The sequence below is a fragment of the Myotis yumanensis genome, unplaced genomic scaffold (genome assembly GCF_028538775.1).
Source record: "Myotis yumanensis isolate MYYU_CA2020_CCGP unplaced genomic scaffold, mMyoYum1.0.hap1 SCAF_2, whole genome shotgun sequence".
Taxonomy (NCBI): Eukaryota; Metazoa; Chordata; class Mammalia; order Chiroptera; family Vespertilionidae; genus Myotis; species Myotis yumanensis.
Window position 1 is genome coordinate 162,895,348 of NW_027223753.1, and position 14,553 is coordinate 162,909,900.

General features: G+C 36.1%; 1 protein-coding gene across 9 annotated transcripts in view; it reads right to left on the reverse strand.

Annotated features, from left to right (window-relative positions):
- The window catches only part of LRCH3 (leucine rich repeats and calponin homology domain containing 3), a 106,024-nt gene that overhangs the window by 28,422 nt on the left and 63,049 nt on the right, over positions 1 to 14,553 (reverse strand). For all 9 annotated transcript variants that reach the window (XR_011470310.1, XM_070406423.1, XM_070406420.1 and 6 more), the window contains exons 8-12: positions 13,405 to 13,522; positions 10,625 to 10,773; positions 6,749 to 6,825; positions 3,300 to 3,345; positions 2,378 to 2,527 (exon numbers count right to left, since the gene is read on the reverse strand). Coding sequence is in view for 8 of the 9 variants with exons in the window: in XM_070406423.1 (XP_070262524.1) it covers positions 2,378 to 2,527; positions 3,300 to 3,345; positions 6,749 to 6,825; positions 10,625 to 10,773; positions 13,405 to 13,522 (540 nt within the window). In the remaining variant the exon portion in view is untranslated. The remainder of the gene's footprint in view (positions 1 to 2,377; positions 2,528 to 3,299; positions 3,346 to 6,748; positions 6,826 to 10,624; positions 10,774 to 13,404; positions 13,523 to 14,553) is intronic.

The window sequence follows — 14,553 nt, forward strand, 5'->3', positions numbered from 1 at the left end:
CCAACTGACTCTTTTCCCCAATTTGCTAATTTCTGTTATTATGGCAAATAAAAATATTGTAACATCTGTATAGCCAGTGCTTTACAATGTGTTCTTATGTACAGTATCTCTCAAGTGATTCTTCTTTTTATTCTGTGAGATAAACAAATATCATAATCATTTAGAGATGAGAAAATTGAAGATAAGAGAGGTTATGTGACATATGCAAGGCTGCAAAGTTTTAAGTAGCATAAGTGTGATTTGCATTTATGTCTTCTGACTCCAAATCCTACATTATTTTCACAATGCTAGACTCCTATTAAAACCATCATTTTTAGCCTCAAAATTTCCCTCCCCCACTCATCTTCAATGATCTAGTCAACATTCACTACACATTTATGTACAAGCGTAATGATGCTTCTCTTGAAATCTCTCTTATAATTTTTAAAATCCACTCTGATGGTAGGGTGTGTAGCGCTCACCATAGTAGCAAAAGTATTACATCTATCTATAATTCTGAAATAGTTAATATTTAACAGTTAAATGTTACATGTATGAGGAAACTAAAGGCACAAAATGGTTGAGTAACTTTCCAAGAGTCAAGCATAGCCTGGCCAGTGTGGCTCGGTTGGTTGAGTGTTGTCCCATGCACCAAGAGGTCACAGGTTCGATTCCCAGTCAGGGCACATGCCCGGGTTGCAGGCTTGATCCCCAGTAGGGAGCATGCAGGAGGCTGTCCATGGATGTTTTTCTCTCACAGTGATGTTTCTCTCTCTCTCAAAATTAACAAAAAAATATCAAAAATAATGCACAGACCAGCACTCAGGACATAGTATTGAGTTAGCCATTATTATTGTGGTCATAGAGTAGGGTTTGGAGCCAGCTTGTCTTTTTTTTAAAGAAACTGTTTCTTTTTCAACCTTATTCCCATTTTCTCTTCAGCCTGTCTTGATTAGAATTCTTCCTCTGCCACATACTAGCTGAGTATTTAACCTTAGGCAAATTATCATCCTCTCGAGCATGAGAGATCATCATCATCATAGGCTGATACATTTGAAAAAAAGAAAAAAAAGAAAGCCCTAGCCGGTTTGGCTCAGTGGATAGAGTGTCGGCCTGCAGACTGAAGGGTCCTGGGTTCAAGTCCAGTCGGGGCACATGTCTGGGTTGCGGGTTCGACCCCCAGTAGGGGGCATGCAGAAGGCAGCCAATCAATGATTCTCTCTCCTCATTGATGTTTCTCTCTCTCCCTCTCCCTTCCTCTCTGAAATCAATAAAAAAAAAAAAAAGAATTTATCATGTAGATGATACTTAAAGAAGATAGTCTTTGGCTAGAGTTAAGAAACAGGAGAGAAAACTTTGGGAGGACACAAGTGATTCATTCATTCAATCATTCATTTAACAAATATTTATTGAGCTTTACTACAGGCTTAGACTTGCTCAGATCTAGGGATATAGCAGTGAATAAACAGGATAGACATGGTCCCTGTCTTCATAGAATTTATAGATAAATGGGAGAGACATATATTAAACGAATGAAAATACACAATTATTTAATTATGAAAAAAAATACAAGGTGATTTCAGAACAGGAAGACTTAAGCAATACAGGCAAAAAATGAACCATGTTTAGAAGCAACTACAGAGGCTATAAAATGTTAGGGGGAAAAAAAAGAAGTAGTAGTATTAACAGGAGTTGTTAATTGAGTAGGTATGGAGAGAACAGAAAGGAAGGAATCAAAGATCACTCTAAAGGGGCCTGTGAATCTCACAGATTTCTGGTATTCCGTAGAGTGAGGAAGTTAGAGATAGGTTAGATAACAACAGTTTATATTTGCATGGCACTTTCATTTTCATAACTAATGCACTAGAGATTGAGAGAATGGCAGCTGGATAATAAAATGATTGCTAATTAAGAGGAAGAGACTGCTGTCCTAAGAGCAAGAAGAGCAAGATCATAACTTTTAAAAAAATATATATTTTCTTGATTTTATACAGAGAGGAAAGGAGAGGGATAGAGAGTTAGAAACATCGATGAGAGAGAAACATTGATCAGCTGCCTCCTGCACACCTCCTACTGGGGATATGCCCACAACCAAGGTACATGCCCTTGACCAGAATTGAACCTGGGACCTTTCAGTTCGCAGGCTGACGCTCTATCCACTGAGCCAAACCGGTTAGGGCAAGATCATAACTTCTAATTGTCCTCAGGCCTATCTACATGAGGACAATTAATCTAATCACCAATAGGAGACAATTATACTATTTACTCAAGATTCCTTATATGAGGAAAGAAAAGTTGACCTTTTAATTAAGACAACAAAAACTGATAGCCTCAGCAAAACAAATAAACACTTCTAAGAAACTTTAGGAATATCATTAAATGAATTCAAAGGACTCACTTTGACAAAGTCCAGGACAGCATCTCTCTGAATCTGCTTGGTCCTTATTTTCTCCTCCTCATACTGTAGGGCAGCAAGCTGTGCCTCTCTCCTAGTGCGCTCTACTAACTGTTCTCTTCTCTGAGGAAGTTCTAAGTCTGTATGTGATAGCTGAAACAAAAATCAGTTTGCATATGAGAGTGAGGATAAAGACCAACTTATCCATTTGGGGAACTACTACTGAACCAACTTTTACTTTGCAGTCACCTAGCATTTCTTTAAATGTGTTTATTGCTATTTTTTTTTCTCATTTTGCACTGTGTTCTTATATGTACTGCTAGAGGCCTGGTGCACAACATTCGTGCACTGAGGGGGGGGGGCGGTGAGGGGTCCCCTTCAGCCCACTTGCATCCTCTCGCAGTCCAGGACCCCTCAGGGGATGTCCACCTGCCGGCTCAGGCCCACTCCGCACACTGGCAGGCGGACATCCCCCGAGGAGTCTTTAGTGCTGCCATGGAGGAGGGAGAGGCTCCAGCCACCACTGCTGCGCTCCCCAGCCATGAGCCCAGCTTTTGGCTAAGTGGTGCTCCCGCTGTGGGAGTGCACTGACCACCGGGGGGGCAGCTCCTGCATTGAATGTCTGCCCCCTGGTGGTCAGTGCGCATCATAGTGACTGGTCATTCCACTGTTTGGTCTATTTGCATATTAGCCTTTTATTATATAGGATAAAGCCATCATGTGGATAAAGATTTATTTTCTGTCTGGTATCTAAAAACACTATTAGCTAGTATCAGGTGTACATATTATATTAACTGTATGACTGAGGAGACAGGTAGTGAAGTTCACAGATATCTGGCAATTAATAGTAACTTAAGTATTATAAAAAAAGAAAACCATCTTAGTTTAAAAACAATAAAAACTAAAACAGAACATTTTTTTTTACCTGATTGTGACTTGGTAACAGTGAAGAAGATGGCCCAACTGGAACCCTGACCCAGAAAAGAAAAAAGAGAAAGAAAAAACCCTCTTTGATAAGAGAGACAGATATATAAAAGACAAGTGAAACTTCATTGTTAATGTAGCTTTCTATTCATCAACAGGCAAACTGTCTAGTGAGCACTTAAAGGCTAAATAAATTTTGTAAACTTGAGCCCAAGTCATTAAATTAAGCTACAGGAATACCTGATGTCTCCAACTCATGTTTCACGTGATGATATCACTGATCAAGTTATAGACAGCTAACAACTGTCTGTGATCAGCCAATGCTGATAATACAATTATTTGAGATCACTTTCAAACAGTATCATTTTTTTACAGCATAAATGTTATCTTCTTTACTACCTTGATTGAAACAAGATACATATAAATGGAGATCGTTTTATATACAAAGTCATTTATCAACAGAAATCTGGAATACTACAGAACCTGGTAACTGTACTTGCAAAGAACTCCGACTTCCATTTTCAATTGATGAAGCAATTTTAAGAGCAAAAGTAAAGATACTCTTGGTTTTTATTTTCAAGAAAATGATGAAACCTGATTTAATGCTTAAAAAAATAGTAAAACTTGCCTCTCAGTTTTATCAGTGTTAATTCTTACAGTTTGGTATTTATCTTTTTCCTGAACTGGACTTGGTGTTTCAAGTCTCTGTTACTCATCTGTGTCTTTAAAACTAACAGTGTTGCAATAGTGACTTTTTGACATTTAGGACCTGAAATTTTACACTATGATTATTAGCCAAATGTTTTTTAATTCTATATTGCTTCCAATAGGAATTAATAAACTTTACAAGACTAAGCATGATACTATCACCTCCCCTGAACTAAAATGACATTTAGATAATAAGTAAACACTTTCAAAAATGATAATTTTTGTTAGTTTTAACTTTACACTTATTTAATCCATCTTGGCAAATAACTATAAAATACTTAACAATTTATCATAATCTATCCCCCTACCTTTATTATTCTCCAGGCGGGAGGGTACTATGTGTGTGTGGAAGGGGGAGGTGGGAGCAATGTACATGGAGGGTAAGGGGTGGGAAGGGCAATTGGGAGGAGAAAGTAAGCAACTTTCTTTTCAGCAATGACTAATGGGCAAGTAGTAGTTTGTTAAACTGACTCAATTCCTTTGAGTGTAACTGGAGGACTGATATTTTGGTTAAGACAGGTCTTGGTAGCCTGAAGTTGCCAGTAGTTAGAGGTGATATTGTTTTGTAGGTTCTAATTATCAAGTCCATTTGCATATAAGCACGATGAGGATGGGAACTTTGACTAAAGTTTACAGCTTTTCCCAAATACCTAGAAAAGTACTTGGCACATAGAAGTAGCATGTAGATACTGAGCAAATATCTAATTGGAAAAATGAAGTACAGTTGACACTAGAACAATGCGGCAGTTAGGAACATCAACCCTCACCCCCTTGCACAGTTAAAAATCTGCATGTAACTTTTAAAAAATATGTATATTTTTATTTATTTCAGAGAGGAGGGGAGAGGGAGAGATAGAAACATTAATAATGAGAGAGAATCATTAATTGGCTGCCTCCTGCACATCCCCTACCGGGGATCAAGCCTGCAACCCAGGCATGTGTCCTGACCAGGAATCGAACTGGTGACCTCTTGGTTCATGGGTCGACGTTCAACCACTGAGCCACACTGGCCAGGCTCAACCAACATTTTAAATCCATGATTGGTTGAATCTCCCAATGTGGAACCCAGGGATATGGAGAGCAAACTCAGATTTGCACATTTTGGAATCCGAAGTGGTCCTGGGACCAATCCCCTGTGGATGAATATAATCATGGCTTCAGTTTCTAGCACTGTGGCAGATTACATACTCTGAATGATTCTTCCAATGGAAACAACTAAAATGTTGAATAAAATAGTATTTTAAAATACACTGCTGAAGCGCCATGAAAATAAAGAATTCACAGATTATAAAAATAAGTAAAAATAGAAACTCTGTATTAAAGTTTAATAGACAGATTTTTGGCCCCTATGATCCCCACATCTGATGTTACTCCAGTGAACACATTACACATCGAAAGGACTTTGCAGATGAAATTAAAGTTACTTATCAGCTGACCTAAAATGGGGAGATTACCCATGTGGGCCTAATAAAATCATATGGACCCTTAAAAGAAGAGGAAGGCAATATAGTTTGTGAGGTGCAGCAGAAAGGGAAATCAGAGAGATTCAAAATGTGAGAAGGATTTGGTCCATCACTGCTGGCTTGATATAGAAAAAGCCATGAACTAAGAAATGTGGGTGGACTCTAGAAGCTGAAAATGACTCCCAGCTGATAGACAACCAGGCAATGGGACCTTAGTCTGTAACTGCACAGAAATGAATTCTGCCAACAACCTGTATAATCCCGGAAGGAGATTCTCCCCCAGGGTCTCCAGACAAGAATCCAGGCCAGGGAATACCTTGATTCAGCCTTGTGAGACTCAAAGCAAAGAACCAAGGAAATCCTGTTCAGATTTCTACCCAGCAGAATTGTGATACAATAAATGGGCATGTTTTAAGCTGCTAAATTTGTGATAATTTGTTACATAAGCATTAGAAACCAATACATAAGGCAACTGGGCTAAAAAGCTGGCTTTCACCTTGAGGTTTTATACTAAATCCTAGAGATCTTGAGCTTTATTTGTGATGAATATAGGAACTAACAGGGCTAGGAGATAGAGTCTAGGTCCATTCAAAGTGGGAAAATGTAATAGGATATCCCTGAATTGGAATCTCAGAACACTACACCCTCAGTAGAAATAGACATGGCAACTAAAAAGTCATTTTGAGATAAATGTCAAAGATACAAAATTTAACTAAATCACTATGAACTGACTGATGAGACTATAAAAGGCCTAGTTATAAATGTCTTTACTCTCCCCATTTTCTTTATCTATCTATATCTCAGTCCCCTAAACTATAATATCCTGTCAAGCATAAGTAAAGAACTATGTATGACACGTCTACATAGTAAATATACTATTGTTTTAAGAATAGGCATGCCAAGTCTACTGCTTTAGGAGTTCATAAAAACAAAGAGGAAGCAAAAAAAACAAAGGCTGAGAATTTCATTTAGCTTTCTTTATGGATAAATCCAGATTATCACCATAAAAATTTCATTGTTATTAAGTATCTTCAAATCAAATAATTGTTTAGGTAATGCTTTAGGTGATCTGAAATTAGAAACAATAAATCAATTTTACTTATTTTGCTATTATATGAGCACAAAGGCACATTATCACCCAGTTCTAAATACAGAGTGTCTAAAACACATAGTATCTAAATGTCTTCATTATACATAGATCTATATAAAACTAAAATCATTTCATGCTTTTTATTGAGTGGTAAGACAGAAAAAAATGAATAGAATTGGTTTTTCAAACCTGTTTTGATGTGAATATCTTTTTATGTCTTCTGTTTTTTGAAACTCCCTCGTGGGTACTGGTTTTATTGGTGAACTCTACACCAAAAGAGCAGAAATAAATCAATTTAAATATATATCCAGAACACTGTGATTACACAGTTCACATTCAACTTGACATTTAGGAATATATATATTACACTAAAAAATATAATATTATCACAAAATTTTCAAATGTGAATTTTTATGTTTAAAGGATTATAGGCTATCTTACTGCTTTGGTAAACACAAAACTACTCATAATCCAAAAATGTTTATTTTATTTTCAAAAAAGTAGATTTTCTTCTCACTGTATTATATAAATTATAGTGGACATAGAGTATAAATGAATAAGATGTTAGCGTTGGAAAGGATCTTAGAGGTCATCCAGTACAAATTTCCATCCACAGAAATTCCTACCTAACCAGCCCTTTTACTCAGCTTCTTTTGAATATTTCTAGTAATGAAGAATTTATTTGGCAGATCACATTTCTTTATTTCTTCATCATCATAAATTGTTACTCATGTTTGTCATCTATATAGTTCTGGGGAAGTTGGTGGGATATCAAGATAAAGAAAAAGTAATGTCTTTTTTGGCAAAATATTAATTAAAAGAGAAATACTGGCGATTTGATTTATTTATAAACTAAAGGGTAAAGATTATTTCAAAAAACATTACTGAGGAAAATTAAACTGACTTAAGTGATATGAAAAAAAATTTACAAAGGTAGAAACTTGCAGGTTATCACAGCAACGTATTTTGTCAAATGAAAATCTATAGAAACAATACAATCTTATTTCAACACCAAAAATAATCATCAAAATGCATATTGTTGAAGGGAAAAAAAACTTATCTAAAAAGTATACCTAAAAGTCAAATGTAAAACTAGTTATAGTCTAGCTCCAAGAAATAGGTACATCACACATGACTAGAATATCTTTGGTGAGCTATTCCAAAGGGCTAACTAAAAGCTGACTCCCTTGAAGTCTGGGCATGAGAATCATATGAAATATAAATTTAAAATCCTGACAAGAGAATCATTATTCTAATTTCAGTGAATATGGATTTTTAAAAAATAAACAAAAATCTCTCTCAGTATGTTAACATCAGTGACTTATCACTGTTTTACACTACAATTATCTAAATTTATGGCAAGAGGCAGATGAAATTTTCACAACAAAATGTATATGACATTGGTTTAATTAAAAAAAGTCATATTCTGTAAATCATACCCTATTTTATCATACTTCTACATATGTGAGAGATTTATAATAAAATCAAATAATAGCTGAGTGTTTAAAATCTCAAACAGATTAGTATTTTAACCCATTTTCAGATAGTATTCAAGAACATAAAAAAACTTCAGTTTTTTTTTAAACATTTTTATTGATTTCAGAGAAGAAGGGAGAGGGAGAGAGATAGAAGCATCAATGATGAGAGAGAATCATTGATTCGCTGCCTTCTGCACACCCCTATTGGGGATCAAGCCCACAACCCAGGCATGTGCCCTTGACCGGAATCAAACCCAGGACCCTTCAGTCCACAGGCTGACACTCTATCCACTGAGCCAAATCAGCTAGCAGTAGTCGGCAAACTCATTAGTCAACAGAGCCAAATATCAACAGTACAACGATTGAAATTTCTTTTGAGAGCCAAATTTTTTAAACTTAAACTATATAGGTAGGTACATTGTTATTAACTTAATTAGGGTACTCCTAAGGCCTAAGAAGAGCCAAACTCAAGGGGCCAAAGAGCCGCATGTGCCTCGCGAGCCGCAGTTTGCTGACCACAGATAGGGCTTCACTGGTTATTAAACCATCTAAAACAGTGGTTCTCAACCTTCCTAATGCCGCGACCCTTTAATACAGTTCCTCATGTTGTGGTGACCCCCAATCATAAAATTATTTTCACTGCTACTTCATAACTGTAACTTTGCTACTGTAAACAATATGTAATATATATGTGTTTTCCGATGGTCTTAGACGACCCCTGTGAAAGGGTCGTTCGACCCCCAAAGGGGTTGGGACCCATAGGTTGAGAACTGCTGATCTAAAATAATACTGCTTCATCACATTAAAAATATTTTTTTCTTTTAAATTGCTTTGAAAGAAAAAGAGAGAGAAAGGGGGGGAGGGGGGGAGGGGGAGGGAGAGAGAGAGAGAGAGAGAGAGAGAGAGAGAGAGAGAGAGAGAGAGAAACATCAATAGGTTGCACCCCGACCATGGATCAAACCTAAAACCTGGGTATGTGCCCTGATCCCGAACCTGTAATGTTTTGGTGTATGGGATAACGCTCAATCAACAGAGCCACACCAGCCAGGGTTGCTTCATCATATTTTTATAGATGCCAAATTTTAGAAAGCTTTATGAAACAGAAGTCATAAAGAGCCATATGGCAGACATAAAGACTACCATACATAACAGGTAGCAAGAATTAATAACATATTATTACAAACTAGCCAATATAATGGATTGAAGAAATGGTTCTACAATTTTTCACCAGTAGAGTAATAGGCATTATCACTTTTAGTAGAGATACCTCATTTATACAGTCTAATTAACCATAAAACAATCAAAGAGACCTTAAGAAAATAAAAAGGATTCCCTTTAATATTACAGTGTGCATTGTTGCCCAGCTGGTGTGGCTCAGTGGCTGAGTATTGAACCATGCACTGGGAGGTCGCTGTTTTGATTCCCAGTCAGGGTATATCCCCGGATGGGGGAGTGCAGAAGGCAGCCAGTCAATGTTTCTCTCTAATCGATGTTTCTACCTCTCTCCCTCTCCCTTCCTCTCATTCTAAAATTAATAAAAACATATTTTTAAAAAAGATTATAGTGTACACTGTTGATTTTAACTTTATTACAAAGTAGTTGCTCTAGCAGGGATGTTTATAGCCTGAACCACAAGTAGTTCCATTAATCACCTGGAACACACTTATATCTCTGGGCTGCAGGACTCGGATTTATATAACTTCATTCAACTTTAAATACAGGAGTGCCTTCTGAATGCCAACAAAAATACTGTGTTCAAAAGCCTTCAGATAGGAAAACCAAAGGGTTTTTTAAAAGAATGATAATATCACTTCCTAACATGTCCCACTTGAAATGATTATTCTCTATTTCATCATTCTTCAAAAAGGCCCAAGTGTTTCTCAATAACCTCTGCTCAGAACCTGGGACCAACACCAGACATTAACAACGCACAAACTAAAGTGGAGCCATTTTATTATGCTGACAAGATTTAGTCAAGAATGCTATTTCTACTTGAGACCTTTGGGGAACTGGCAAAGTTCTTGCAGTGGACTGAATGCTTGTTTGTTTTATACAGCAACTCAATGCTCCACTATAAGAGACATCCAAGAATTTTATTGGCAAACAATTTATATTCTGTGTGACTGAGAATAGAAGCTCCAATATCATTAAGCTCATTATACAAATTCTATGGTTAAGTTTCTATGTTGCTCTGAAAGTCATCGGTTTGGTACAATTCTTAGTTACTGATCAAACTATGATTATCAATATGTAAAAATAAAAAAGCAGTAAGAACAACAATTAAAAGTATCACATTCCTTTGCATTTTCTTTAAAGGCATAGAATACTCTTAGGACTTTTTATATTCTTTTTTAAAAATTCTGAAATCTGTCTTTTTATTTGAAAAATAAACCTAAACCCTATTTGAGACTATTGTCTGATCTTTAAAAATGAATCTGAAAAATTCAGTAATGAAACTGGAACTGAACATAATAAAACAAATACTAAGGCCTAAACCAACAAATCACTGATAGGACAGAAATTTATACTACCATAAATTATTTTACTAGGGGGTAGCAACATAGTTAGGCTTAAATATGTGTACTACCTCATGAGAGATTCGCCGTTGTTCAATATATGCCATAAACTGTGAACTGAGGCTGTCTGAGTCCAGGCCCTTGGGTTGCCTCACCTCATCCTCTTCTTCCTCTGCTGTACAGCTGTCAATGTAGTCAATTTGATCCAGATCGTGTTCCACTGTCCACATCACACACACATCAGGAAAAAAACATTCAAATTAGATAGCTAATGAAAGACACTACATTGCATTTTTTCCTTTTCCCTAACATTTTCTATTCTGAAAGTGGAAGAAATGAGAAGTTTAAATTATGTAAGCCTTTATTATTAGCCCATGGCCACTCACAAAAATAGGCTCCAGAAAAACATTAGTCCTAATTCACTAAAGCATACAGTAATTGATGATAAGTATTAGAATACACACCTCTAATATTTATTTTTTCTATGGACAGCTCTTTACTGTTTTAAATAAGACAGTCTGAGTTTTTGATACAAAGAAAGAATAATTTTTAAACATTGGGAGGTACGTCTTCTTTGAGGTTCTTTCCCCAAGTTTTAGATTTTGGGCGTAATCATACCTAACTTTGAAGAGGTGGGAAGGCAGAAAACCTAACACAATCAACTCAAAAGAAAAGAGAAAGGATTGGAGGAAAGTGAACTTGGAGATAAAGAAATAGATACTGACTACTGTTTCCCTTCCTATAACTGTTGTCTATAACCAGAACAAAGATTTTCTATTTAAAAATTATTTTCTAGAGGTCAGCATTGTAGATATTTTATAGCAGTTTGTGGATAGAAGAAAATCATTTGGGGAATTTTTTATTCTCAAAATGTTTTGGGGTGAGGAGAAGTATATAAATAAAGTATAAAATCACATCATTATTTCTTCTAATAAGTTTCGGAGTACCCCATTATTGTTAAGCTTAGAAACTAGCCATTTAAAAATCCAGTTAAAATGGCACGCTAGAAAAAAAAAAAAATACTTGCTATGAAGATGGTTTCTCTAGAGATGTATTAAACCCCAGCTATTACTGTATGATATTCTGTAGGCTGGCTAAAAGTTGTAGTTTCTGGGAATAGTGAATTTGAAGAAGTATACTTCTCAATTTAGTTTTTTAATTCAATTATTTCTAAATATTTCCATAACTGAAGTTAATACAAAAATAAATTTTGAGCTACTAGTTATATTAATAGGTAAAAGGATGAAAAGGTCTACACCCACATTAGAAACCAGGTACATAAATGCATTTTTTCCCAATGTGCTACAACTTGTGTGACTAAATAAATAATTCATTTTATGACTACTTCCCAAGAATGCAATATCATTTTTCATACTATTTTGACCAACACTGTCCAAGAGAAATAGAATGTAAGCCACAAAAGTAAACCACGTATGTAATTTTAAATTAACTAGTAGCCACATTTCTAAACGTCAAAAGAAAAGTTGACTAATTTTAATAATATATTTTATTTTGTCCAAGAAATCTAAAATATTATTACCACATGTAATTAATATGAAATATTATTTTACATTCCTTTTTTCATGCAAAGTCTTCAAAAATCTGTTTACACTTATAGTACATCTCCATTCAGAAAAGCCACATTTCAAATGCTCAATAACCACATGTGGCTAGTGCCTACTATACTGGACAGCACAGATATAGACATTATTTTAAGGCTGAAATGAATCAATGAGAAAGATTATTACATATACAAGCAAGAGTAAAAAGAAAACTACTAAAATAGGAATGAAATGCTAAATAACAGTAGTAAAAAAAGAATATAAGATGGTAGGAAAAAAAGATAGCAAACCACTTAATTGAAATAATGAGTCAGAGATTAAGCATCTTCTCAGATAATACAATAGATTTCTGGAAAATCAAAGTCATTTCTCCCTTATGGCTAACCCTCAAAATTTAAAAATTCAAATTAAAGCAATATTGAGTAGAATACGAAAATCAAGTCTGCCGCAGAAGTACAAACAAAAAGAGTTCTGCCTGTTAATGAGCTATAAAAACAATTTTAAATCACAAATATTAAAATATCAGAATATGGATGACTCAGATTCAGATGCCCTTGAAGAGCACAATTCCAGATGAAGAAAAAGGTAATGAAGAATAGCACTGAATTCCTAAAAAAGGTAAAGTAATGACCACAAAAAGAATCTTTGAAAGAAGACTAGTACTTCAAAAGAAGATTCGGGTTAAATTTAGATTAACAAAAATCTAATCCAGATAAATTGTCGTTAATAAAGTTTTCTCCCAAAATAAAGGTAAGAGAGAAGCACTGTATTTTAACTGAAAGCCTGAAAATATAGAGAAATTGAAATTTAATCTCAACAAAAAACAATTTTTTCCCAATCATATAAGAGAAAGACTTTATTTTTTTTTATTGTTTTATTGCTTAAAGTTTTCCCCCCCGCCCTTGACAATCCCCTGGCCTCCCCTACCCCCCCAGTGTCTTATGTCCATTGGTTATGCTTATATGCATGCATACAAGTCCTTCGGTTGATCTCTTACCCCCCTCCCTCCTGCCCAACCCTCCCCGGCCTTCCTGCTGCAGTTTGACAATCTGTTTGAGGCAGCTCTGCCTCTGTATCTATTATTGTTCATAAGTTTATAATGGTCTTTATTATCCATGAATGAGTGAGATCATGTGGTATTTTTCCTTCATTGACTGGCTTATAAGAGAAAGACTTTAAAAGAAGAGTTGAAGAAACTACAAATACACAAACCAAAGGAGTAGGTGTGAAAAAGACCATTTTTTAGAATAATTATAAAAACTTCAAATGTCATCAGGAATTATATTTACCTCCATTTGCTACTACTACACTGCTGCGATTCTCTTGGTACTGGTTTTCTCTTCGTAGTCTTTGTTCTTTAGTAATTTCTGCTACTCGAAGAGGCAGATCTGAAAATTCATCTGTAGGCTTAAAAAAATAGCAGAAACATTAAAAAACATCATTCTACATTTTAGATTACCAAGTATTTAAAAGCATGGATATAATATAAACTCATTAAAATGTATATTTAAGGAAAAAATACCCCAAAAGTTCTGGATATGCATAGTGGTGAAAGTTTCTCAACAATGTGAATGTACTTGATGCCACTAAAATGTACACTTAGGAATGGTTAAAATGCCCCTGGCTGGGTGGCTCAGCTGATTGGAGCATCATCCCATATACCAAAATGTTGCGGGTTAGATTCCTGGTCAGGGCATATACTGAGGTTGAGGGTCCCATCCCTGGGTTCTCTCTCAGATCTTTTTATAGATCTGTCTCTCAGATCTATAAAAAACATATCGTCAGGTGATATAGAAGGGTATGTATGACTATAAATATAGGGTGGGGCAAAAGTAGGTTTATAGTTGATCATATGGAAAATAACATAATAATTAATAAATAATCTCTATATATAAAAGCCTAAGCGACCGTTCAACTGTTTGACTGATAGCTATGACGCACACTGACAACCAGGGGGCAGATGCTCAACGCATAGGCATGGAAACGTGGAACAGACTGATGAATCTAAGAGGGAAGGGGGAATGGAGAGATTAACCAAAGATCTTATATGCATATTAGAGGCCCAGTGCACAGGTTCGTGCACCAGTGGGGTCCCTTGGCCCGGCCTGCAGGGATCAGGCTGAAAACAGCCCAGTGCACAGGTTCGTGCACCGGTGGGGTCCCTTGGCCTGGCCTGCGGGGATTGGGCCGAAATTGGCAGTCTGATATCCCCCAAGGGGTCCCGGATTGTGAGAGGGCGCAGGCCAGGACAAGGGACCCCACCGGTACACGAATCCATGCACCGGGCCTCTAGTAGAAGTATATACTCTGTATTTGGTGTACTCACAACTGTAAACCTACTTTTGCCCCAACCTGTATACATATGTACATGAACTTAAAGTATTTACATATATGTATCTAGTAGAGGCCCGGTGCATGAAATTCACACATTTGGGGGC